The sequence below is a fragment of the Actinia tenebrosa genome, unplaced genomic scaffold (assembly GCF_029948245.1).
Source record: "Actinia tenebrosa isolate PJP-AT-01 unplaced genomic scaffold, QUT_ActTen_1.0 PGA_scaffold14__42_contigs__length_11649687, whole genome shotgun sequence".
NCBI lineage: Eukaryota > Metazoa > Cnidaria > Anthozoa > Actiniaria > Actiniidae > Actinia > Actinia tenebrosa.
This window is the reverse complement of record NW_028292574.1, coordinates 2,388,656-2,416,005: the sequence shown is the minus strand read 5'-3', so window position 1 is coordinate 2,416,005 and position 27,350 is coordinate 2,388,656. Positions and strand designations below refer to the sequence as shown.

Here is a 27,350-nt window from a genome sequence, read left to right as displayed (position 1 = left end):
CTGGAACGACAATAATGCAGTCAGCAGGTGCTTCACACGTAATACAGTCCATATATCTATGGAGGGTATCGCATGAAGTCCTTAATGGACTCCTTAGCCCAGCCCGCCATTGTCAAAAGCGCGCCAAACCGTTCTGCACGCTTCAGACCGCACATTTCATCGTACAATTCCTGCACGCGCTCTTTTAACCGGTCTATCTCTTCCCTTTGCATTTCTATGGTGTCTTTTTTATCTTTTGCGTCGGCGGCAATCCTTCTTACTGCTTCCACTGGGTCCATCTATATATAAAATGGGGTTCATTAGATATAAATGAACCCGAATCACATGCCTTGTAACGCTCTGATAGTAGGACCCACCGGCTGCGGAAAGACCCAGTTCGTGGTAGAGCAGCTATTAGGACCCTTTAGATACCGCTTTGACTACATAGTGCTATTATGCCCCACCTACGTGAACAACCGCACCTGGACTGGTATAGGCGCGAACGATGACGACTTCTTCGTAGATATCTTAGACCCTAACGAGTTATCCAGCCATCTTAAGTTCTGGCACAAGCAATTCCCTAAAGATACGCAGACTTTACTCATACTGGATGACATTGCCTGTGGGGACGACGTAAAAAAGCGCACCTCCGAATTAGTGAAGCTCGCCTTTAGCGGCAGACATGACAACATTAGCGTTTGGTTGCTTTCCCAGCAGCTTACCAGCGTCTCTAAGCCCTTTAGGGAAAACATAGGTTCACTTGTCGTATTTTATACTCCGAGCAAGTCTGACCTGGAAACCATCTTAAGCGACTACGGCGGTGAGATAAGCAAGGAACAGCTGCACGAATACATGCGGCATTTAAAAACGCACCAACATTCCAAGATGATCTTCTCTTTGAGGTTTCCGTATGACGTTAACATATATGGACATTGAGCAGCTCATAGATGAAGTCCCCACACAGTTAGATGAAAGTAACCTCAAGGAACAACTTAACATTCTTGTGTCTTCGGGGAAGTGTAAAGAAATGATAGGTAAGGAACTTACCCATGAGCAGGTTAATAAGCTGTCAGAAGAGGAAGTCAAGAAGTTCCATAAGAGGTATGAGGCTGCCCTTGCAAGTAAGACCACGGACGCCGTAGCAGACTCCGCTATCCGACTTGCAACTAAATTGCTTGGACTTGCACTGCCTATAGACGACGTGGAGCAACTACGGAAGGACATAAGCGAGGACTATGTTATCGCCCAAGAACTTAAGATAACCTGCGGGTGGTTGTCTTTGAAGTGCGGTAAGTTAATGGCAGTCGCCTCTGCGGCTTTGCACGTAGCTCAGCATGTCGACTTGAAGGAGGTACTAGGTTCCTTCGGAACATCTTGGAAGGACTTTAAGAAGGACAGAGAAGTCGAAAAGGTCTTCCAGGCGGCACTTGCTGAGGTACCTGATCAAGTCGCCTCAAGTACCTAGTCAAGTCGTTGTCAAGTCACCTCAAGTACTTAGTCAAGTCGTTGTCAAGTCACCTCAAGTACTTAGTCAAGTCGTTGTCAAGTCACCTCAAGTACTTAGTCAAGTCGTCCTTAAGTCATTCTCAAGTACTTAGTCAAGTCGTTGTCAAGTCATTGCCAAGTCATTGTCAAGTCGTCATCAAGTTACTTGTCAAGTCCTTCAAGTCCCTCAATATAAGATGAGTGACACCGAAGAACAACCAGAAAAGGCTCCCGTAGAAGATACCAAGATTACCAAGGCTAAATCTCCGGGCAGAGTCGCTGCCGGAAAGAAGCTCGCGGAGATGAATAAAAAGAACAAAGCAAAGAAGGAGGAAAAGGTGGAGGAAGAGGAATCCTTTATCAATCCTGGGTACGTCATTGGCGCGTTAGGAGTCGCTATAGCAGCAGGCAGCCTCTACTTACAATGGCGGGCTACGAAGCCAAAAGTAAAGTGGGAGGCCGCAACATATCACGCACCTGTGGAGGTTAGAAAAAGTAAGATCCCTGAAATGGAGTAATAACCTTCTCGCTTTGTAATATAATGTCAACCGCGTTGTTGAAAACTGTTGAAGAAGCAGCTATCATTACTTCCATCGTTGCGGGTATTGGTTGGGTAGGTAAGAAAGTGCTCAAAGAAGACTTTACTGAAGACCCAAGCAAGAGCTTCGCTAATTTTGCTAAGATGACCGCTGCCGTAGGCGGGGCTATCATGGTAAAGGATTACCTACGGAAGGAAAAGTACCTACCTACGGTGTAATATATATGGCTAGCGTGGTCGCAGGTGGAGTTATTGCAGCTTTAGCATTCACTGGAGCTAATTATGGTGGTCAATATTTGGATAGATTAGTTAGAGGCGACAAAAGCGGAGATTTGGCCGCCGAAAGGAAGAGACACGACTTAGCGCTGGAGAAATATCAAAGGGATGTGGCGGCTTGGAATGAAAAAAGACAAGCTTACAGGGATTGGTTGGATAAGAACTACCAAGACAAAATGCAGGCGGATAAGAACTTTGAAAACACAGACTACGCCTTCAAACTTTATGCGCAAGCACACCCCGACTTTAGGTTAAGAAAGCCTCAGTTCAAGAATTACTACCAGCCTTCTAAGAAACAAAAAGATAGTGAGTTGGCCTTCGTAGGAGTCGCAGGGCTGGCGGGAGGCGTAGCTTTGGCGTATCTGCTCTGAGCTGCGCTCAGATCACTAGAAGGGGACTTGTCCCCTGTAATATATGATCGTCTTTTTGGAAAGCGACAAGAATAACTTTACTACTTATCTGAATCCCCCCATCAAAGCCTGTAAGGTTCGGTTGGTTAGTTGCTCTTTGTACAATTCTTGGTATAATTTAATTAATGGCTTTGTCATCGGAACTTCCGGCACCAAACCAAAAATACCAGATTCCCATTACACCCCTATAACACTGGCTAAGGAGCTAGCGAAGCATGGATACACTCTTACCACAGGATTGCCCCATGAAATGACATTCAAGAAAAATAATGGGAGCGCCAATCTAAAGGACAGTTCATTGGTAGAACTCCTGGGCCTTACTAGTACCACAATAAATAGCGGCAATACATATGATGTGAAATGGAAAGTCGCATCCTCTTACGAAGTCTATTGCGACTTGGTTCATAGTTACAACAATGGAGAAAAGTCTTCTCTTATGTCCAAGTTTCTGCCCCAAGGTAATCCATTTGACCCAGTAGAATACACTCCCATTTCTTTGAGCTATGACTTGTCTAATTTGGTAGAAAGCATAAACATCACCATTAAAGTGGACGGAAAGACGGTGGATTTTAACGGACGTAAGATCAATCTTGTTTTGGAATTCATATAATGGGCCGCGTAGAGGACAAACTTAAAAGGATTTACTATGGGCCGGAAGGCTATTGGAGAGGAGCGTCAGCTATTAAGAAACTCGCGACCGCGGCCAGGGTATCAGACGAAACGGCTAAGAACTGGTTGAAAAAACAAACCCTCTGGCAGGTTTATCTTCCCGTGCCTAAGTACATTCCCAGGCCCAGCTTCACCGTAAATACCCCCAATGAAGTTCATCAGGCGGATTTGCTTTTCTTGCCGCACGATAAGGTGAGAAAGAAGACCTATAGGTACGCTTTGACCGTAGTCGATATCGCAAGCAGATACAAGGACGCCGAACCTATAACCAGCAAGGATTCTGGGGAAGTCGCAGAAGCCCTAGGTAGGGTTTATAAGCGCGTCTTGAAATGGCCTAAGCTGCTGCAAGTGGATGCGGGGACGGAGTTTATGGGTGTGGTTACCAAGACCCTGAAAGACCACGACACTAAGATTAGAAGAGCTAAAGCAGAGTACCACAGGGGTCAAAGCATTGTCGAAAGATTCAATAAGACCCTGGCCGAGCGTCTCTTTGGATACCAGTATTGGAAAGAGCTGGAAGATCCCTCCAAACGCAATAGGGAATGGACTCAGAGGCTCCCCCAGGTCGTCGCGGCTTTGAACAACGAGGCGGCCAGGGCTACGGGAATGAAACCCAAGGATGCCATAAAAAAGAAACACGTGGAACACAAGTCCTTCATCAGAAGTTCGAGGGCGGTCTTCCCCCAGGAAAAAAGATTAGGCGATGTCACGGTTCGATATCTCTATGAGCCGGGTGAATTAGAAGGAGGATCCAAAAGAGCTACGGATCCTAATTGGTCTTTGGAAACTTACCAGATCCGAAGTGCGATAGCTAAGAAGGGCCAGCCCATCTTGTATTATCTTCATGATGGCCCCACGCGTGGGTTCGTCAAAGAAGAACTGCTTATCGTGTGATGTCCGAATGCTATCGTATGCACTCCGTCATCACACATCCACCTCTTACCGTCAAATGCAGACAGTGACACCTTCTCCTGCGTGACGTTATGTATCTGATGACCATAGCTGCGCAGGCTGTTCATCTTATGCCGCTGTTCCTTGCGTGTTCGTAATACGTTGAGGTAGGACTCGTGCGTAATGTCCTTCTTAACCACATACTTTTTTACGCCTTTAGCTTTCTTTTCTACGCCGTCTAACTTTAGCACGCTGTACATCTTTGGTTTCAGACCCACGTATTCCACGATGGGTTTTCCTAACATTTCGTCTTTCATCTTCCCAATTACCTTCTTATTCTTCGCAGAGTAAAGGAAGTGCTCCTTCGGGTAACCGCTGGTGTCGTACTCGTCTATGTCGGGGAGGCAGTCTTTGTAAACGTCTTCCGTTTGCACTTCTAGAATTAGGGAGTCGGTGTCTGTGTACAGGAGGCGACAGCGGTCTCCGTACTTTGGCTTAAGCTTATCGTAGTAGAACTCGTACATAAGCAGCTTCGATAGATCCAGCACCGTAAAGCCTGTGTAAACGGGCTTGTTTAGTAAGAGGTTTGCCTTTTTCATGTGAATCACGTAGAAGTTCAGCATTTCTACGTATCTAACGAAGCCTGGCTGTGACACGTATGCTTCTGCTTCCTCTTTGGTGCTGACTATTTTTACGCTTACGCGCTTGCGGATGTTCTCCATTGTCTTTCCGAACACGCTGTTGTTCATCAGTTTGAAGAGATTTTTCTCGAAGTCATTTTTCGCTGCGGTACGCTTTTGCGTGTTAAAGTCAATGTAGGGGCGCATCCAGGGTTCCTGCGTGAATTTTAGGACTCTGTGGATCTTCTCTACGCGCATTCCGTGTCGCACGTAGAACTGCAGGTTGCGGTAATGTACCACATACTTCTTCTTATCCATCAGGTTCATAGTTAGTTTCCTGTACGGTTTGTAACCAGGGCACATTTGCTTTTGCAGCGGACTTAGCTGCTTAAATGGTATCTCTATCGCTTCTGGTGCTAAGGGGAACTCATTGTGTTCGTCGTGCAGGCGCTCTGGGTACTCCAGATCCACTTCTAAGACGTAACCCTTGTCTTCCTCCTTTCCTACCTGCATGTAGAAGTCTATCGGCTTCACTGGATCCCATTCGAAGTCTCTCACAGGTAGGTACTGTGACATTGCCCAACCATAAAGGTTATTCGCATCCAGGTAGTAAATGTATGTGGTTGGTTTCTCTGGGTCGTGCTCTACTAAGGGGTTGTTTGCGCGGGCGTAACGTCGGCTGGGTCCGCATACGCCGCCACGAATACCGTCTTCCATAAACCGATACATGTCGTACTCCGTTAGGAGATCCAACTGCGCATTTGTCTTCTTTAACAAAGCACTCCAGCTGAGCCCAGGAGCCGTGTAGAAATTAGCGGGATCCAATCCGTAATATTCCATAGCCATCTTTCTGAAGCTTTGGAAAACATCTGCAAGCAGCACTACGTCAGACCTTAGGTAGATGTCGTGGTAGTCACCCATGTTCTCACAGGAGTACTTTTCCCACACGTCTAACGCATGCTGGTACTCCTCATCCTTTATACCAGACTCGTTTAGGGTGCTGTAGAAGCGATCTTTGGGTGGTAGGGGTTCTTTGAATCGATCCCAGGAGTCCATGTATTCGTATGGGTAGACTCCTTTCCTTTCCGCGCCGTATTGACTGGAAATGGGAAAGTTGGTGTTATACTTTACGAGGTTTGCTAAGGAGTCCGCCATAAACTGCTGCGAATCTAAGAACTTTAGCTTGCCCACAGTTACGGACATGTAGCGCTCTTTGTTGTTGGGTATGCATTTGACGTCGGAGCCGTCTGTTCCTTGTAGTAGCAAATGGGAGTCGTAACCGCGGAGGTTGTGAAAGAACACCGGAATCTCCATGTCTGGATTTACTTTGAAGTTTATATTGCATTTCCAATGAGCCGCTCCTCTGTATTTACCCGTGATGTGGCAGTGATCCCTAACCTTATCCACATAGAAATCCTCAACAAATGCTTTGTGGCAGTGAATGCAGTGCGTGGAGGGCTTTCCCGGCTTCTCACCTTTCTTAGCATACTTCCCGCATTTAAAATGAGCTTCTCCTAGATACTTTCCATCTTCATCCCACGCTTTCTTGGCTCGTCTTCCAAACTGAAGAAGCGTATGTTGGCAAATGCGGCATTTTTTTGCCTTGTTAAAAGCCTCCTGGTTCTCTTTGGTAAATTCCATCTTCTTTGGACGTCTTAATTGTTCTCTAATCTCTCCCTCCTCTTCTCGCAATGCTTCTAGAAACTCATTAGCTGCGTTCTTACCTCGGTAAATCACAGGAGGGTTTGCTTTACCGTCTGATCTGACTACTATGTAACCAAAGGAGCAGATCTCGTGTAATCCTACCTTATTCGTGGCGCCACGTTTCTGCTCTTCCTTAGTTATCAACGCTTCGAAGTCTGCATATATCACGTAAGGCACTTGCATCTGCTTTTGATGGTCTGCGTATGAAAGCTCTTTGTTGGTGGGCATCTGGATCCGTTGCGCCACTTCTTCGACTCCGCGGCAGATCTCATCGTGTTTCTTTAGGGTATTTAAGGATGTAAATGACAGCAAGCAGCAGTCACAGAAGTACTTTTTGCCTTTGTGCTTAGTATGTCTGTAGAATAGTCTGCTAATGTGTTTAACCCATGAGTAGTGTCCGCCGTGGTAGAATAAATGTACGCGCTCTCCTTTACTTTTTGACAGAACTAACGGTACTATCGTCTGCTCTCTGACTCCGTAAACGTTAATTGCTAGATCGTTTATTTCCTCAAATATGGGGATGTCTATCAACTGCATGGGAAATTCCACACCATCCCACTCTAAATCGTCCGTGGGATACTTACTTGTCCTACAGGGATCCTTCTCTGCTGGATACAGTGCAGACCTGATTGCCCACATAAAGCATCGATTGTCTTCATTCTTCACGTTTACAATAGCCTTCTTCCTTTCTACCCACGTTGGTAGCGGTACGTAACTCCCCCCTCGTATGGGTACGTACCTGGCTATACTTATCTCTATTCCTTCAACCTCCTCTACTGTCCAACCCGATCCTTCTTTCGTGTAGTTAGACAGCGACTCCATTATTGCTTCTAAGGCTTCACTGAGTGACCTATCCAGATTCGTGGATTCTAATATCACTAACGACTTTGATCGCAACATTGCTGTCGTCATTACCTCGTCTTTTGATAAACTTACTTCTACCATTATGCTCGCTTTCAGGGCTCCTAATTCTTCTATACCTTTTCGGAGAGTCCTTTTAACCTTCCTTTCTGACTGACGCCAAAACTGTCTAACGTCAATCTCACCGTTACCGGGTATTGACACCGTGCTGAAGTTGCTTTGGGATTCCATCTATATAATAGGAAATATTTTATACCTAATACCAAGCACTTTTTAGGTCGTCGTAGTCGTACTCACAGTCCTGACAATGCCAAAACAATTTAACCTTAGTCTCAAACTTCTTACCACATCCACAATCATAACTGCTCATACACTTCGTCTTCATTTTCAAATGCTTTTTCAAATCCGCTTCTTTCTTAAAAGTTCTCTTACATTCTTCGCACTCCATATATAGACTAACATATTTGCGCTGTTGCCCCCAACCACACTTGGAGTGGGTTGTTTCCGTAGGTGGATTTTTGACACGGGTCTTGCCCGTGTTGAGATTGCGCTGGAACCCCCATTCCCTATACTACTCAAGAAAGATTTGATGGCGTCACGCCGAATAGCGCTTGGTACGTAACTATCAAGATCTAGCTACAAGCTCACTCTTTTTGCAAAATATTTAGTTTCGTTTTGATTTTTTTACTAACTCGCAAATCTAAACGTTTCCTCTTTTAGGTGTAGATGCGGTCATTGCAAGAAAGACTTACTTCAAAAACCTCAAGAGTGTAATTGCTGTCACGAAATAGAGGGTTGTCTCGAGTCACTGAAGTCTTCCGAAGTGCTCGAAGAATTGGAAGTACCTCCCATTTGTGTGACCTTACATCCAGGGTTTGAGCCTGTTTGTTTAAATCGCTGGTCCCTACGTTCATCATGTGCCAAATACCGCACTATCGACGGATATAAGTATAGACAAACTGGCAGTGAAGAAGAGTAAATCCTTTTTTTTTCTTCTAAGCTTAGTTTTAATTACATGGGCCCAGAACAAGTAAGATAACTATGACTAATGTTTTCTTCCTTATTTTCTTATATCTTTTACTGTTCACGTGCTTTACAAGTCATACCATGCCGTTTTAAAGTATTACTTATTTCCATGATAATGATGTAAATAGCAATTGTAACTGACAGTTGTTTATTTCAAGAATATATTCTTGTTTGTTTGATAAGTTTATATACTAACAAATTATCATTTCATATTTTAGCCTTCTCCGTGCAACAGCTTACAGGGAATTCACCCAATTGGTTCATGGTTATCAAGGAGGAGGATCCAAGAGAATCCCACTGCCTGCTTGTGCATACCACTCGATAAGAAAACAGTTTCCTAGCACCGATTTTTGTGGATACGAAGATAACGAGTGATACATATTATATTATAAACAGAACATTGCATTAGAGTGATTTTACTTGAAGCATGAAAAAAATTGCACTACATAGTAGTAGATATTCACTGTTTTCTTTTGTTTTACTTCGACTCTCCTCACTAATTATACAACTTTGTATCATGGGTCTAATAGAAATGACTCAAATTGCCTTTATGAGGGTTGTTTTGTATTTGTCACTTTGTATTGCACTTACAACTATAATAAAAAATTATAAAATAATTAATTGTAAAAAGTATTACAAAATGATACATTTCTACATATTAATATAAGAGTGAAGTCACTAAACCAGTGAAATGGATAGTAGACTAATACACCTTAGCACTGAGACTCTAATGCCATTGTTTTCTTTTGTGTCTATTTGACTATTACACCTTTAACAAGTAATTTCTATTTCACGGGTTTAGTAACTTCACTCTAAAAGCAAGAGAGTATTAACTGCTTTTCTGGTTTTTAGGGCAGTCTTTCACATTCTTGTGTCCTTTCATGGGATTCTTGCAATGAGTGCAATGAGGGATTGATTTCTCTATCCTGCCTTCTCCAATCTTCTTTGTTTTCTTCATTTCGGCAGCTTTGGCTTCTTGTTCAAGTACCTGTGATACTGATAAAAGTAATGCACAAATTAGCATGAAGTGAATAGTTGATGACAAAATTGTTAGTTTATATTATACTTCTATTATGTTATGACTGTTAGATTATTCAACATATTAGAAATAAACCTTCATGACTTAGACACAACAGTCTAATTATGAAGAAAGATCTATAGTGAAAGCACTGAATAAGGACTTGGTGATATTTGAACACTGAAACAGAGTGCAGTCAGTATAATCAGTGAAATAGTACAAAATCTAAATAGTAGTAATAATTAGCACAAATTCATTTGTTTTCTTTTGTTTGGTAAGCACTATTCAGTGCTATTCAGCTAAGCAAATTTCACAGGTATGATGATGGCACTCTTCAAACTTAGAAACATCAATGGGAAATAACATCCTACTCACATGGTGTTGTGGGTGGTACATTGTCTACAACCATACTCTTTCTTTTTTCCTTTTTTTCCAAAGCCACAGTTTTACTTTCTTTTACCAGCATCGTGTTCATTGATGGTGGGGTCATTTCTTTTAATTCTTTCTGTGCCTCTCTTAACATGTCTTCTTTCTGCAATGCTTCGAGAAAAGTGATGTATATCTCTTCCACATACCCTATTGATAAAAGATAAACAATAACATGTATACAAGTATTTTTTGACTTTTTGTTAAATCAGATGTGCCGAAATAGCAATTCTTACCATAATCTGGTTTTATTCTCACATCTCTTACAGTAGCCTCCCCATGTTTAAACTTCGGATAAATAAATCTCACTTGGTCTGATCCATCTGGCTTCTTTTTTGTCTCTCTAATGATATTGTAGTTGAAGTGGCTTACAGCAAGTATTTGTCTTGGAAGGAAAGAAAACAAAGAGAATGATTATAACAAATTCTTATTCTTATTATTCGAATATCTTAGTTTGATTTCATTTGTTTCTTTATTTTGCATATTGCAATTCAAGTTTTTGCAAGAATGCAAATATTTAGTCATGCATTTATGTCTTATTTCTTGATAGCTTTTATATGAGAATAATACTATGATTATAATATTAGAAAAATATATATAGCAAAAATACATATTGATACAAGTTATACACAGTACTAGATACCTGCAATACATTCCAGGGAAAGAGAATGCAATCATTTTGGGACAAAACTGATTTAGTAGCGAGTGAAATCCCTCGAGGCAACTTGTTTGCGATAAAGGAGAAGCCTGTTTAATGCCAGCAACAATTCCTTTTTTGCTCAATGCTTTGTCCAGTTTCTCATATGCCACAGAATCTAATAAAGAAAAATAACATAATTATAACAGTCAAATAGGTGCTAGGTACTAGGAGTCAACTTTTCTGGGCTAGAAAAATTCAATTTTATGCACCAGGTTTGGGATTTGCAAATAAGAAGTGGGAATTGGAGTTGCTCAAAAACATAACTAATTTGAGAGCATGGGATTTGGCCAGGAAATGGAATTTGGATCACTCTTCCAAAACCGTGTGAACAAAACAGTGGTGACAAATTTTGAAATTATCAACATAAAAATAGAGAAAGAGTACCAGGGATAAGCCATTTCCTAGGTGTTATGTCATCGGCATGTGAGCACTTATTGAACAGAGGGTCAGGTAGATCTTTATGCCTATTAAGAATGTGGCTTTTGAAGGAGTTGAATTTTGACCAGATGATTCTTCCGGTTCCACAGACAGTTGATGTCGCACTCCAATGGAGATGGTTTAAGCAAGGCTGAATCCAGTCCTTGATTAATTCACATCCTTTTTCTCTTGCAACTTTGTTCAGAGCCTTCTTGACAGCTGCAAATTAAATGCAATATATTACTATTATTATCATAATATACATATGCCATTAGAATAAATGTATTCATAAACAATCATTCTGACTCCAAAGGTGACATGAAAACAGGTATAGTTGACCAAGAGATATTCAAAGATAACTGTAGTAAATATTTACTAATATTTGCTTTGCCTTCATTAAATAAGTGGTGTAGAGGTTTAAAATATGTCACACCAATAATTAATAAAATATGATATTAATAATAATACCACTAGATATTCATACATTTCTTTAGGTGCCAAAGTCAAAATAGTGAGTAATATTTGGCAGCTTTTCTCGCATGTGTTTGGCAATGGAGAGATGTCTGTCAGATACGAAGGTGCCAATTGTAAGGCCAATTTGAAGAAGGAAGTTGATGCTCCTATTGAAACCAACGTACTCCATCGCCGTACTGCTACCAGTTTCATTTCTCTAAAAGGAACAATGACACAATGCAAAGATTAGCATTAATTATCTTATAGAGTCAAATAAGAATGTGTGTACAGAACATAATGAATGTAAAGTCAACAAAGTGCTTTTTTACAAGTTTAATTCTCACTACCTGTTTTGGCAGTAAGGACAGATATAGTAGAATCATAACATCCAATGATGATAACATACCTGTACGAGGGAAAAATGAATAATGTTCGGCAAATTACAAAGGAAGATTGAGTATACTCCAAATTTGGCGCTGTGCCCCATGCTGTCATGCCTGGCATCTCCAGATAGTGTTAGGGGCTCTGGCAGTGACTTTACTTCACTTAGCATTACTTTTTGGTACTTTTTCCAAAACAGCAGGATGGAAGGAAACAGCTTTTCCTAAAATTCAAAAAATAAATTTACATGGAAAATAATTCTCCTACTTCTCAGGTACAGAGCCCTTGTTTGCATTACTCAACTAAATTCAACTATGATAGATCATTTTTATAAATAAAGCATTTTGTAAACATTGCGTACCCCTTGATGTTTAAAGAAAGTAGTAAGTGTGATGCAGGCAACTCCCATGTGCTGAAATAGCCTGAAAACCTTGCTTGCAGAAGCACCTGCAGTTAGGACAGCAAAGCACAGGAGAATATTACCAGCTGGGATCTTAGTGCCTGTCATGTTGGGTTGGCTTCTCCAAGTATTTTCCTTCTTTGGGCATCTGGGGTTTTGGCATGTAGTAGTGATATTGACCATAGTCCCTACTTCTCGGTATGTCACAACAGGGTTTTCAGTCTTGCAGGAGTGGCAGAAGGAGAACAACAATAACAGCTTGGACAAGAAGACAATGTACTTAGGCTCAGTTCTAGTGCTATAGTTGCTTGAATTGAATCTGTAAGACAAAACAACAGCAAAACAAATTATTTTTTGTCAAGATTTAAACTATAAAGATCAAATTTATTCCATACCTTTTTCCTGTCATATGCTCTTCATCCTCCGTTTCAGTTTCTGTCTCTGTATCTGTGTAGGGGTGATAGTCAACGTCATCAGGGATACTCTCAGGCTCTTCCTCTGTAATGTCATAGTCAACTGTGTCCTCATCATCTTCCTCCACTTCCATATTTACATACTCATCGTCTTGTTCCAAATTCTCTCCGATCCTTTCTCCAAGACCTTCTTCATGGTCGTTCAGCTGTGTTAAATTACACTGAATACCACAGGACGATTTTGGAGTGGGTTCCTTTGCCAGAGAATCGATCTTGTTTTTTAAATCGATGCATTTATTATGTAGCAATCGTTTTTCTTCTTTGAGCTTTTTGCAAGCCAAGCAATCTGGAGTCTGGGTGCTGAAATCCCGCGCTGAAGAACAATCCTCGGCACTGATTACTGTATCAGGCTCCTCTGCATTGTCTACAGGTAACCTGTCTTCATTCTCAAGCTCTCTAACAGGTCCCATGGCTTCTCTGGACTCACCAGTACTAGCAGCGATCATGTCTCTAAGAATCTATATAGTAAACAAACGATAGTGCTACAGTTGGGGCATATAGTCCAATATGTGTGACATTTTTTTATTATCAATCGACGACTTACCTTTCGGCGATTTCTTTGAGAATTGTTGGCTTCAGCTGAACTAGTCGATGGAACTGGGTAAAGTTTTGGGTATGACACAATTCCGGTCTCATCCCTTACTAAGTGTGCCAGCTTTCTGTCGTCTTCTCCGAAAGAGTAACGCTGACTGTAGTCCTCTGGAGAAAAGTGCTCCGAGCATATTGCCGAAGTCGCCGTAGGCGTCCATTTTGCTCGTCTTTTCAACACAAAATCGACCCATCTTTTCCTTCTAGCCTTTGCTATTGGTCGGTCATCATTAAAATAAGGGATCGTATGAAGTTTTATGCCTTTCTTCGTTATATTTGAACACCCTCCAACCACGCACCTACTAGGCATATTTACAATACTTCGAAAGGCCGATCTAAACTGTGTCACCGAATTTACGTCACAGAAAAACTAGTGCCAGTCCATTAGCGTCTCCCAAAACACGGCCAACACGACTGGGCGTCGCCAGAAATCTAACTTTGAAGGCTGATTTCGAGGTGAAAAAAATTCGAAATCGAAAAATTTTTTTTGGAATATTTATCTATATCATCTAGAGATGACAAAACCGTAAAAAAATTCTAGACCTGATATACACTTTAAAGATTTTTAAGAGATATTTGAATATTCCTTACAATAATCCGGTAGACAAACTTATTTTGCAATTTCGGATGAGCATGAATCAAACATATTGCACGGTCAAGACCGGTTCAACCTCACAAGCGAAAGGCCTGATAACAATAGGTTTCCTAACCATTGCCCTCTATTAACTATGATTGAAAGTAGTCATTTGAAAAAAAGCACTTTTTGAATTCCACAAATTAAACAAATCTAAGAGTGTGACAAAGTTCATAGCTAAATAACATAGCTTAAATTACCGGCAAACGAGCATCAAACTAGCATGACGAACGAGCAAAAAAAGTGTACTTGTTTTGTTATTATGGTACGAGGACTCGTAGGTCTTTTTCAAGTCTAGTCATTTGAAAAAAAACAATAAGTTTAGTAGAATAAGTATATATCAGCGAAGGAACTTTTTGAATTCCACAAATTAAACAAATCCATTTTAACGAAGACTGAATTAGGATTTTTTTTAAAAACTATTTTAACGGATGACACGTTCAGGGCCTTCATTTCACAAGTTTAGTTTTAGTTAATGATCTCCAGACAATTTTCTGTGAGGGTTGACTAAAGTGCGAGTCTGCGAGTCCGACCCTTTGCGTGCGATCCACGAGCATATTTTGCGAGCCTTCAGTTTAAGCATACAACTTTTGTATTTTTGAACTTTTTTTTTTTTGTAGGAGACTACTATCTGGTTCATATTCACCTACCTGGTGGATGCACGAACCTAGGAGATAAGATAACTCCCCTAACTATGACGCCGTTTAAGTTAGCTGCTGCAAACTTAAAAATGATCAAGAGTCTTACGTCCTGTTTAGTGAATAAAGTTGTTACACATTCATATTTATCTGGTTTGAACCTCTAAAACAAATTCCACCAGTGAAATTTTTGCCGAGGAAGGCTAGGTTCATGGTTTCTTTCAGCAGGGCTTCGAGCATGAGCGACTTTATGACACTATATTTAACACTTCATTCTGTTTGTTCCGCCCCTCGGGGTAATCTTTTCTCTATAAATGTCGTCTCAGGCAGTAAATAAGGAGTTAATGAAGTGTATAATAAAATTGCAGAGTTCCACTAAATAGGCGACCGCTTCTTGATTATTAAAAAAAAAAAAAAAAAAACGGAAGTAAAATGCAAGACTCACGGGGTGTGGGGTTGGGAAGCATGTGATAACGAACCAAAAACACTTGGAGAGGGAGGGAGAGGACTTGTTTTGGATCCCTTTTCTCGTGTTCAGGCCCGCTCGGATGCAAGCATAACTGACGGCACATAAGTTTTCGCTAAAAAAGCCCCAAAAAACCCTCCTTACAGAGAATTTATTATCAAAAATCCTTTAAATTATTGAAGATTAGATGTAAGTACGACGTTCTGTATACTTTTTTTGTTTTCGGAGTCAAAATATCTGGATAAATTCGCGGCTTTCTCTCGTCAAAGTTTGAATTTTCCACAGGAAGCCCGTGAAGTTGCCTACCTTGTTAGTATATTGTATAGTAGAAAAACAAAATTGTTACCAAGGGGGGTAGGGGAGATGACAAAAAAATCGATAGCGCGCGCGCATAAAAAGACAAAGACACCATTTAGTATTTCCTTAATTTATTAGAGTGGTTAGCCTGTGGTTCCACATATAAACTGCAGTGCGATTGATCGCTAAATTTCAGACTGAAATCGCAAAAAACCAAGGGTCTTTCCATAAATAAACGCGAAAAAAATTCCGCAGTTATGAGACACTAATATAATGTGGTCATTAAAGGATTTCTAAGACAAAAAATCCAATATTTTTAAGCAGATTTCTAACTAAATGAGAGTTTACTTTACTCACCTTTTCACAGGCTTCCTCCATCTTGAATTATAGACCATAATATTCATGCTTTGGCGCGACATTATGTATTGGCGCTAAAAAAATGCTCGCGGCTCGCATATCAGAGACTCGGGCTCGCAGACTCGCAATTTAGCAACCCCCATTTTCTCGGTCTGATGATGCTACCAAAGCATTTAGTTTTATTTTCATTGCGCTAAAAATACGGTTCATATGAAAACATAAAAATTTCTATGGAAAACCAAACATCGTTATGTAAAAGACGTAAGAAAATATAAGCTTATTTTTTGCTCACCTTTATTTGACCTGTTTTCAAGTCTGTTTTAAGCCTATAGTCTTGATTTGTTCTAAAAAATTCCGGAATCTAAAAAATTTGGATTACCATTAAGAAATCCAAGGTAAAATTCACTAAACCTGATATTGTATTGCATTATATCTGTAGTTATCTTTCGTTTTTTAAGTAAAATTAACTAGTTTAACCAATTAATTCCGAGCTTAAAAATGTCGGCCATGGAAAACTTTCAGGTCGAAGAATCTTCCAAGTATAAAACTAGCCCCTGAGGGGGTTGGTGGCGAGTTGTGTACAAAATTGCTAAGTGGGAGAGTAGTACACTCGTGCAAAGAAAGCGATCTAATGCGATTCGATTTTACTGGATGGTTTGTTATGGGAGAAATTATCTTCATCTCGAATAAAAAAAAAAAAGAGGGAAGACTTTTCCCCCGATTTAATTTTACCTTACAGATACATTCAAATTGGGCTCCCTGCTACTTGCGTATCGGGAGCTCCGCTGTTAGTCTGTGCCTAAATATATATATATTATTATTTGATGATATTGGGGGGGAGGGGGGGGGTCTACAGTAACCCTAAGCAAAGCTTTTCAAACAAAATGCGATTTCTTCAAATCTAGAAATTTAGACGATCGACAAAAATTAGGCAAAAATTAAATTTCAATAGAATAGTGAAGGAGTAGAAGGTTGTCTTCTTGAGTTTGACCACTGGGTTCGATAAATTGGTAATAAAGCTTTCAATTTCTCCAGGGAAAACCTGACATTTGTCCTATGTAATTTGAAGCCTGACAAGATTTTTACCAACTTTGGACAGCTTAGTATTCCAAATCAATCAAGGGACGAATTAGGCTTAGATACGCATCAAACCTTTCATTGGCTAAACTACACAATTGGAAAGCAATGTAGTGCTTAAGTGAGCACCCGTTAGTGGAGAGGGCCTGTGAGGATCTGGGACCGAAACTTATGACGACAGCGGAGGAGACTACATCATCCTCCTTATCATCATAATCGTTGTCGTTATCATCGTCATCATAATGGATCATAATTATTTTTAGAAGCATCGTTAACGTAAATAATAACTATAATTATTACTAATAATAACTATAATATATAATAACTATATGATTATTATCGCGAATTAAATCGCACAGATTGCTAAGCATCTTCTTTTTCTTGCTGATGTAATATGTTTTTTATAGGTTCAAAAAATACAAAGATGAAGGGAATTCTCTTATTCCCGTGCATAGTGTTCCTCCTCAAGCACAAAGTCACATACGCTTCCTTGTGGACCGAAGATGAACAAGCCCAAAGCCGCATGTATTTGCATGGTTCCACTCTAGGAACACGCAAAGTAGACACAGTCTTTCAATGTTATAGACACTGCGAGGATAACATTCACTGTGCAAGCATCAACATGAACCACGCAGACAAGACATGTGAATTGAAGCACTCTACCAAGACGATGCACCAACACAAGAAATCCGATAAACACCATATACTCTACATGAAGATTAGAGATGCACTTGGATCGACTCCTCGCAACCCAATACTATCTTGCAAGTGGTTCAAAAACCTTGACAATCAAGTAAAGTTGGGTGTTTATTGGATGAAGTTCAATGAGCCATCCTCTGCACCATTCCAAGTATTCTGTGATATGATTACCGATGGAGGAGGCTGGACTCTTGTCTACAGCTACACGTTTACCGAGTACAGTAAGTTTGGATCATGGTCAAACGCAATGACCCCAATACCAAACTGGCCTCTCAGTTGGTCCTCTAGTAGTTGGGTGCCACAGTCAACAACAACCCCGCTCAGTGAGTCTTCTCACTCCGCCATGGATTTTGCTCTGTGGAAAAAGATCGGTAACGAGTTTCTTGTGAAGCCTAATATCACTAATTGGGTAGCCTGTGTAGAAGGAACCGGAAGCTTTGTTAGCTGGGTGTCAGGAAGTCTGACTTGTAGGATTGTTAAGGTAATGACGCCAAAGTGCACTGATGTTGTGCCAAGCAGCTTTCAAATTATCCCACCAGATCTTCTAGTTTTGTTTACTGATGCAAGGGGGAGCTACCTTGTTCTGGAAGGTCGGAAGGACTCGCACTGGCCAACCCATGATCCTTGTGGCACTAATTCTAAAAATCACCTAACAAATGTTCAATATCCTGGTGGAGTTTGGTATCTGCGATAAATCCCAATATGCCCTTTCAAGAAATTCAAACACTTTATCTGCTTTCAAATCGTCACTATTAAAGACATTTCTATTTCGGAAATAATGTAATTATAGTGCATGATTTAATAAGGTACATGAACATGAACATTGACAATGATTTAATATGCTTGGTATTTTGTAATTTTAGCAAATAGTTTTTACTTTCTCGATATCTATTTTTTGCATCGTTTAGCAACATGTTAAGGAGTTTAACGTTTTTCACTTTCAATAGGCCAATTTAATCTTTGTAAAGCAGCAGTATACAAATAAGAGTTCCGGGCCACTTTGGCATCCTTTCTGGGCCACTTTGGCCTGATTTCTGGAGTTCTGGGCCACTTTGGCCCCATCTCTGGGCAACTTTGACCTCATGATCATTTGTCGAAGGTGGAGGGGTGGTCTGCATGGGGTCTGTGTCATATGTATGTTTAGTTTTATATGCATGTTTAGCTTTAAATGCATATTCCGAGACTCTAATGTGAGAAACGTGTGGACACGTGTGAGGGTGTAGTTTTCGAATAACCCCACATGTCGACTATGGAGTGATTGCAGCTTATTATTGTTGCTTAAATGCGCTAGTATTCTAGCGACTAACTCATAGATCGAACCCTGAAATAACCTCGGGGATGATCTAAGTTAGGACATGGCTAACTCGCAGATCGAACGAACTCTGGGCTGATCTAAGTTTCTCGTCATCACGTGATTAGAGTTTGTTAGCCTCTCCTTCGACTTCGAGGGTTTTTCTCCGGGTTTTTCGATTTTCCACCCTGCGCAAAACTCAAATTAGCTCAGAGGTTCTTTCAGAGTTCGATAAAATTGGAAGGTTCTTCCCCCGTAATATTGAAGGCTTCAAAGGTAGCTATCGGTTCAGCGTTCTCCCTCCATCAACACTGATCATCTATCCTGGCTATGACCTACCCAGTATTACGTACAAGGAACTCTACCACTGACGCAATATCATTTAAATTTCCTCTCCGACCCATCGGGATCGTATTGAGGATATCACTATGCTTCGCTTAAATGGCTTTTGAAGCGGTGGCCCCTTCTTCGCTTTCTTTCCATAGTATCGCACCCGGGGATATACCATTGATTCGCATATGATGAGCAAAGTCCTTGGCCAGCACTAAAGTACACACTGTAGAGTAGCCTTGGAGATGGAGCAGGCTGGATGACTTGAAAGCGGTCGTCGAATATGTTGATAATACATCCATGTGAAGACTTCAAGCTTTGATAAGCTGCCTAGAATATTCAATTATCAATTGAATATTTAAATATTTGCAGAAGGCCAAGTGAATATCGGAGAATATTTACCGAGCCGCGAGTCTACCTCGTAATGGCTAATAATGTATGGGCATCAAAAAATGCGACTTAAGTGTGAATTAAAATGCACCTTTGTTCTTTCCAAGTTAACTTTTTTGTTGTTGTTGTTGTTGAATTATTTTTATTGATTGAATATTAACCAGGACCATACTTCCAGACAACGAAAGCTGAAGCGATGCATACGCTCATGTCGAGATTTCGGCTCCAACACTGCTTTCTCGGGAGGAATTGCTCGGCCGAAGCCTAAGGTAACTTAACGTGAATTTTAGTCCAGGTTATTGATCATGGAAAGTACAGTCAATAGAAGTTGTAAATGATATATATATACTGACATGTATTGGCACACTTACCAACTTTGTCATACTACACTATAACTTAAACCCCCTTTGCTCCAAACTGTACTTCAATTTAGTGATCTTTTTTTTCTTTTGTATCAATAGATTTTATATACACTGCATGGTAAATGAGCATGATATGGTATATTGTACACCGTTAAAAAAAGTTTAAAATCTTAAATTGCTTTTTCCGTTTGAACATGCTCCACAACCCTTGTAATGTTTTCAGTAATGGTGGACGACATATGCCCTTTAAATTTAGTAAAAAAAAGTTTTGCTGAAATCTCACAAAGCATTCCCATACGAGAGGGCCTCCCAGACCCTTCCTCTTCAGAGGTGGATAATTCAATCAACTTGTCTAGAAATTAATAGAATGTTATTTTATACATACTGAGATTTTCTTATGAAATTTCCCTGTGTGAAAAACAAGTTCGCGACATTTTTTAGCCAATCAGAGAGGCGAAACGATTTGTCACGCGTGAAAAAAGCGTTTCGTCCAATCGCAAACCACTGTCAAGGAGCAGCAGTAAGGGGGACTCGCGGTCACCCCTCGGAATTACACGGATATTCCCCGTGCTCACGTAACAGCGTCCGAGTCGGGTATTACCCGCGCGCTGATTCCCTTACTGCTGCTAGTTGTCGAAACGATGGGTACCGTAAATGGAGGTTAAGATATCCTTTACATATAGATGGACGCCATCACGAGCATTAGAAATAAAACTGTGCGCAAACTGAGAACTCAGGTGTTGGATCGCCTGGATGCTGACTTTGCCTTTACAACGTTTATGGAGGGCGATACGGACGAGACAATGACATATGAAAGAGCAGAAAGGATAATCAATTTGATGCCTGAAGGTGAATACCGTTTGGAGTTAACATTTATAAAGTATTTAGACGGTGAGTGGATGATAGAAAAGGGGCGCAATCCAATACGGGCGTCAGGTAAGCAAAACCTGTTTGTGCTGAATAAAGACACCAGGCCCGGAGCACTTGAAGGAATAGACATACTGTTCTACGAGGTCGCATACCCGGTTACTGTAGTAATTTACGGCGCGTACGAGATTAAGAAACCAGACGTTAAGAAGCTTAAACCAATGCGACATCCCGGCAACTGCGTAGGGAAGTTAGTAAGAGAGTTCTTCGAAGATTCCTCTCGGGGCGGTAAACTTACCCTAAAAAGAAGAGAAGCCATCCAGAGATGGGAAGATGCTACTCGTAGGGCTGGAGCAACTATTGACAACATCAAGAAGTTAGAAACTGCGTTAGAAAGGCGCATACACGTGAAAGACATTACCGACGGCTTTATTTACCCAGGAACGCACAAATACGGAGGCAGAGGTGCTCCTATAGTCATTTATCAGCACAACGCACACGCATGGAGAGAGTTAAGGTTTCCTAAAAAGAAGGAGACAAAGGTCTATAAGAAGTCACCATTGACAGAATTAGTTCATGAGAATTCCATATGGTTAATGGACGCGGAGGGAAGTCAGTTTATGACCCAAGATGGTACTTTATACCGACCGGAAATGGAACACCTGCGCATACAAAGTGCATGTGAATCCCTTGGTGAGGACTTCTCAGACGAGGTCCTCAGCTCTCGTAGTTTGGACTTCTTGGCGGCCAAGAAGAGGAATGGGTGGAAACCTACCCCAAAAGAGTTCGGAGACATAGCCAAAGCCTGTGTAGAGCATGGTCACGGTGGTCTTTGGAACATGGAGTACGACGAAGACGAGTACGTGTCTCTGGATATGAAACACTGTTACCCTGCAAGTTTTAAAGGTCTAGGGGATTGTAAGGAATATTACGACCGTTACGGACATCCAGACTCCCAATTCTTCCGCGTTTCGTTAGATGGTCACTACGACGCCCCAGCAACTGGATTCGTACGATTAACGTCTTGGAAGTTGGCTAAAGACTTACATCCCATAATTTACGCGTGGTACGGGAAGCATCTACAAGAGAAAGAATGGATACCCATACCCCTATTGAAGTTCTTTGAAGAGCGCAAGCTTTTAAAATACACAGCGCATGAAGCCATACTTTGTCACAGCGCCTTTACCAAATGGTTACCAGAGCATAACCCTACGGCCCGAATTGTCATAGGTAAATTCACCCAGGGCGCTAAGGAGGGAGAAAAACACATGCAACGGCGCTTAATAACAGACGAAGGTGAGTTGAGTTTCCTCATAAAACGTGCCCATGACCAAGGAACCATGGTGTCCGTGGAGAAGTGGGACTATTTCATAGAAGCCGAGCAAAAAGAACGCAAATGGAATGCTTTGTGTTACTACCAGGACCATCGACCGCAGTATTACCATCTGCGTGCCAGCATGTTAGCCTACGCGCACATTAACCTTCTCGCGATGCTGCTGCGGTTCGACAAAGAAGACATTCCGCGTGTAGCCACGGATTCTTTGTACGTGAAACCGCACGTCTTAGAAAAGATGAAAGAATTCTACACAGAAGACGAGTTAGCGGAAAGTGGCCAATGGCGCGTCAAAGACGAAGAGATCAAAGCTTGGAGAGGCCGCGTAGAATATCACGGCGAGCACACCCAGGGTTCCGTAACGCCTACCAAAGAGCCACTGCCCTCAGTTGCGGACCCTATTTCCTACCAACGCTTCTCTTACCTCTACGGTACGGGAGGCAGCGGTAAGACGACGCGTGTTTTGGAACTCTTTCCGGCCTTAAAAGTGCTAACGCCAACGCATCGTTTGGAAAGACAACTCTGCGAAATGGGCCACGACGCTCAAACGTACCACAGCTTCTTCCGTTGGAATGGCCAAAAGTGGGTGCCGGAAGCTATCCACGACATACCTCCCGTGATACTTTGGGATGAAATCTGCACCGTGCCTTTAGAAATCCTGCAGGAGTTCGTAGACTTCCTCCGTGGAAAGTGTCAAGTAATATTCGCCGGAGATCCCTGCCAGCCTCCTCCAATAGCCGGAGAGATGCCCCACGAATGGCTGAAAGATTTCGTAGACCATGCGGAGGAAATTAACACCGACTACCGCAGCAAGGATCAAGTAAGATACCTGAAAGCGGAATTAAGGGGCCTTAGTGACGCCGACCAATGCAAGACACTGCGCAAACGCGTACGAGCGAAGTCCTACGAAGACTTCCTTTACACATGGCATCCAAAGGATCTGGTGCTGAGCAGCAAACGCGCAGCGCAGTCTCGCATACAAAAGGATTTGTTAAATATACACCGAGAGCGCTTCCCTACGCATCCCGTACCTGTTTGCTACAAACCCCACGACACCCGCATGCAAAAAAGAGACGTCTGGGTACCTGGTACCGACATCCAACTGCAGAACGCAGTTACCCACAATAAAGCCTGGGTACCCATAGAAAAGGTGGAAAAGATAACCTCCCATCCAGACTGGCGCTTAGGCTATTGCATGACAGTCCACAGCGCGCAAGGGCTTACCATAAGAGAAACCTTATGGATCATAGACCAGCGGTTGTGTTGGAGCAACCTTATCTACACCGCCGTAAGCCGCGTAGAATATGCCAAACAGTTAAAAAGAGCCTGGGGGCCGCAACTGCGTTACGACCGCACCCCAGAAGACGTAGCCAAAGAAAACATTGCTAAGAAACTCCTTCGCTACAAGCGGCACGACGAAGAAAAAGATATGACGTTCGACCTATGCGTGGACGACGTCTATAAGAAAGGGGCGCGGTGTGCCAAATGTAACATACCTCTGCTATGGAGGTTTGACCCGAATGACGATCAGCAGTTCTCCGTGGATCGTATAAATAACAAACGCGGGCATTGCAGAGGCAATGTAAGACTGACATGCCTAGAGTGCAATCGGGCGCGCGGAGCAGCACTATTCTGAGTCTTTGGGGACTATGAGCAGCTCTTCCTTGACAAATCCGCGACTTGGGCCATCTAGGTAATACAACACGGGTTGCCCTTCCTTGGTGACGGACTTCGAAATCTCATACGTTTCCAAAGACCAGTTAGGATCCGTGGCTCTCTTACTGCCACCTTCGAGTTCCCCCGGCTGATAGAGGTATCGGACCACTATGTTGCGGGGTAGCTTTTTTTCCTTCAGTCCGACCGCCCTCGAACTTCTGACGTAGGACTTGTGTTCCACGTGTTTCTTTTTTATGGCATCCTTGGGTTTCATTCCCGTAGCCCTGGCCGCCTCGTTGTTCAAAGCCGCGACGACCTTGGGGAGCCTCTGGGTCCATTCCCTGTTGCGTTTGGAGGGATCTTCCAGCTCTTTCCAATACTGGTACCCAAAGAGACGCTCGGCCAAGGTCTTATTGAATCTTTCGACGATGCTCTGACCCCTGTGGTACTCAGCTTCGGCTCTCCTAATCTTAGTGTCGTGGTCCTTCAGGGTCTTAGTAACCACGCCCATGAACTCTGTCCCCGCATCCACTTGCAGCAGCTTGGGCCATTTCAAGACGCGCTTATAAATCCTACCTAGGGCTTCTGCGACTTCCCCAGAATCCTTACTGGTTATGGGTTCGGCGTCCTTGTATCTGCTTGCGATATCGACTACGGTCAAAGCGTACCTATAGGTCTTTTTTCTCACCTTGTCATGTGGTAAGAAAAGCAAATCCGCCTGATGAACTTCATTAGGGGTATTTACGGTAAAGCTGGGCCTGGGAATGTACTTCGGCACGGGAAGATAAACCTGCCAGAGGGTTTGTTTTCTTAGCCAGTTCTTAGCCGTTTCTTCTGATACCCTGGCCGCGGTCGCGAGTTTCTTGATGGCCGACGCTCCTTTCCAATAGCCTTCAGGCCCATAGTAAATCCTTTTGAGTTTGTCCTCTACGCGGCCCATTATATGAATTCCAGGACGAGATTGATCTTACGTCCGTTAAAATCCACCGTCTTTCCGTCCACCTTAATGGTGATGTTTATGCTTTCTACCAAATTGGACAAGTCATAGCTTAAAGAAATGGGAGTGTATTCTACTGGGTCAAATGGATTACCTTTGGGCAGAAACTTGGACATAAGAGAAGACTTTTCTCCATTGTTGTAACTATGGACTAAGTCGCAATAGACTTCGTAAGAGGATGCGACTTTCCATTTCACAGGTATGGCTGTGTCGGTAATTGTTTTGCCCGAGGCACATAATAATGACCCCAATGGGTCAGACTTTCCAAAAGTTACTGAATAGTTTGGCATATTATGTTTGAGGGTCATTTCGTGCGGCAATCCCGTGGTGAGAGTATAACCGCGCTTGGCGAGCTCCTTGGCAAGGGTGATTGGCGTGTAATGTCCATCGGGTAGCATTACGCCTTGATAATTGCCGCCGACTTTATGCTCAGTGACCAAGGCATTGACTAAATTATACCAAGAATTGTACAAAGAGCAACTAACCAGCCTAACCTTTGGGCTTTGATGGGAGGATTCAAGTAAGTGGTAAAGTCATTCTTGTCGCTTTCCAAAAAGACGATCATATATTTCAGGAAACACAGTTCCCCTCTAGTGATCTGAGCGCAGCTCAGAGCAGATACGCCAAAGCCACGCCTCCGGCCAGCCCTGCGACTCCTACAAAGACCAATTCATTGTCTTTTTGTTTCTTAGAAGGCTGATAGTAATTCTTAAACTGAGGCTTTCTTAACCCCGTCGATGCCGCGGGGTGTGCTTGCGCATAGAGCTTAAAGGCGTAGTCTGTATTTTCGAAGTTCTTGTCTGCCTGCATTTTGTCTTGGTAGTTCTTGTCCAACCAATCCCTGTAAGCTTGTCTTTTTTCATTCCAAGCCGCCACGTCTCGCTGATATTTCTCCAGCGCTAAATCATGCCTTTTCCTCTCAGCGGCTAATTCTCCGCTGCGATCACCTCTGACTAATCTATCCAAATACTGACCACCATAATTAGCTCCAGTGAATGCTAAAGCTGCAATAACTCCACCTGCGACCACGCTAGCCATTTATACATTAGGCAGGTACTTTTCCTTCCGTAGGTAATCCTTTACCATGATAGCCCCGCCTACGGCAGCGGTCATCTTAGCAAAATTAGCGAAGCTCTTGCTTGGGTCTTCAGTAAAGTCTTCTTTGAGCACTTTCTTACCTACCCAACCAATACCCGCAACGATGGAAGTAATAATAGCTGCTTCTTCAACAGTTTTCAATAACGCGGTTGACATTATATTACAAAGCGAGAAGGTTATTACTCCATTTCAGGGATCTTACTTTTTCTAACAGCCGGTTCCACGGGTGCGTGCACGGGCGCGTGATATGTTGGTGGTTCTACCTTTTTCGTTGCCCGCCATTGTAAGTAAAGGCTGCCTGCTGCTATAGCAACTCCTAACGCGCCAATGACGTACCCAGGATTAACGAAGGATTCCTCTTCTTTTTCCTCCACCTTTTCTTCTTTTTTGGCTTTGTTCTTTTTATTCATCTCCGCGAGCTTCTTTCCGGCAGCGACTCTGCCTGGAGATTTAGCCTTGGTAATCTTCTGCTCCTCTTGGGGCTGCTCTGCTTCCATTTATATCTAAGGACTTGAAGGACTTGATAAGTACTTGAGAATGACTTAAGGACGACTTGACTAAGTACTTGAGGCGACCTGGGCAATTCCCGCGAATGACTTAACTAAGTACTTGAGGCGACTTGATCAGGTACCTCAGCAAGTGCCGCCTGGAAGACCTTTTCAACGTCTCTGTCCTTCTTGATGTCCTTCCAAGAGGCACCAAAGGTGCCCGCAAGTTCCTTCAGGTCGACATGCTGAGCTACGTGAAGTGCCGCAGAGGCGACCGCCATTAACTTACCGCACTTCAAGGACAACCACCCACAGGTTATCTTAAGTTCTTGGGCGATGACATAGTCCTCGCTAATGTCCTTCCGTAGTTGCTCCACGTCGTCTATGGGCAGCGCAAGTCCGAGGAGCTTGGTGGCCAGCTTAATGGCTGAGTCTGCTACGGCGTCCGTGGTCTTACTTGCAAGGGCGGCCTCATACCTCTTATGGAACTTTTTAACTTCCTCTTCCGACAGCTTATTAACTTGCTCATGGGTAAGTTCCTTGCCTATCATTTCTTTGCACTTCCCAGATGACACAAGGATGTTGAGTTGTTCCTTAAGGTTACTTTCGTCTAACTGCGCGGGGACTTCATCTAAGAGCTGCTCAATGTCCATATACATTAGGAATCATAGATTCCAACCGTGTAGGGAAACCTCAAAGAGAAGATCATCTTGGAATGTTGGTGCGTCTTTAAATGCCGCATGTATTCGTGTAACTGTTCCTTGGATATCTCACCGCCGTAGTCGCTTAAGATGGTTTCCAGGTCAGACTTACTTGGAGTATAAAATACTACGAGAGAGCCTATGTTTTCCCTGAAGGGCTTAGAGACGCTGGTAAGCTGTTGCGAGAGCAACCAAACGCTGATATTGTCGTGTCTACCGCTGAAGGCGAGCTTAACGAGCTCGGAGGTGCGCTTTTTTACGTCGTCCCCGCAGGCAATGTCATCCAGTATGAGTAAAGTCTGTGTATCTTTAGGGAATTGCTTGTGCCAGAACTTAAGATGGCTGGATAACTCG

General features: G+C 42.6%; 3 protein-coding genes across 3 annotated transcripts in view; 1 reads left to right on the top strand and 2 right to left on the bottom strand.

Moving 5' to 3' along the window:
• The window catches only part of LOC148911195 (uncharacterized), a 34,226-nt gene extending 14,621 nt beyond the window's left edge, over nt 1-19,605 (top strand). The window contains exon 2 of the mRNA XM_089029351.1: nt 17,192-19,605. Coding sequence (XP_088885477.1) covers nt 17,192-18,177 — 986 coding nt within the window. The 3' untranslated portion in view covers nt 18,178-19,605. The remainder of the gene's footprint in view (nt 1-17,191) is intronic.
• Nucleotides 8,591-11,320, bottom strand: LOC148911197 (uncharacterized). The gene is made up of 6 exons (XM_089029869.1): nt 11,284-11,320; nt 10,988-11,239; nt 10,547-10,718; nt 10,140-10,288; nt 9,853-10,053; nt 8,591-9,455 (listed from the first exon to the last, which is right to left on the bottom strand). Exons 1-6 carry the CDS (start codon nt 11,318-11,320, stop codon nt 9,289-9,291), a joined length of 978 nt encoding a protein of 325 aa, XP_088885995.1. The 3' UTR covers nt 8,591-9,288.
• On the bottom strand, nt 11,101-13,824 carry LOC148911196 (uncharacterized). The gene is made up of 6 exons (XM_089029350.1): nt 13,272-13,824; nt 12,650-13,185; nt 12,216-12,573; nt 11,880-12,077; nt 11,505-11,690; nt 11,101-11,239 (listed from the first exon to the last, which is right to left on the bottom strand). The coding sequence occupies exons 1-5, from the start codon at nt 13,623-13,625 to the stop codon at nt 11,511-11,513; spliced, it is 1,626 nt and encodes a 541-aa protein (XP_088885476.1). The 5' UTR covers nt 13,626-13,824; the 3' UTR covers nt 11,101-11,239; nt 11,505-11,510.
• Nucleotides 19,606-27,350: the final 7,745 nt, after the last annotated feature.

What these genes read in the sequence shown, in the direction of transcription:
- LOC148911197 (XM_089029869.1), bottom strand. Translation starts at nt 11,320, where the DNA reads ATGATTGTTTATGAATACATTTATTCTAATGGCATAT. An exon ending in CATTTATTCTAATGGCATAT is followed by an intron (nt 11,240 to 11,283) that starts GTATATTATGAT and finishes TTTAATTTGCAG; the next exon opens with CTGTCAAGAAGGCTCTGAAC. An exon ending in TTCCCTGGAATGTATTGCAG is followed by an intron (nt 10,289 to 10,546) that starts GTATCTAGTACT and finishes TTTCCTTCCAAG; the next exon opens with ACAAATACTTGCTGTAAGCC.
- LOC148911196 (XM_089029350.1), bottom strand. Translation starts at nt 13,625, where the DNA reads ATGCCTAGTAGGTGCGTGGTTGGAGGGTGTTCAAATATAACGAAGAAA. An exon ending in CTCAAAGAAATCGCCGAAAG is followed by an intron (nt 13,186 to 13,271) that starts GTAAGTCGTCGA and finishes TTTACTATATAG; the next exon opens with ATTCTTAGAGACATGATCGC. An exon ending in TTCATTTTTCCCTCGTACAG is followed by an intron (nt 11,691 to 11,879) that starts GTATGTTATCAT and finishes TGTTCCTTTTAG; the next exon opens with AGAAATGAAACTGGTAGCAG.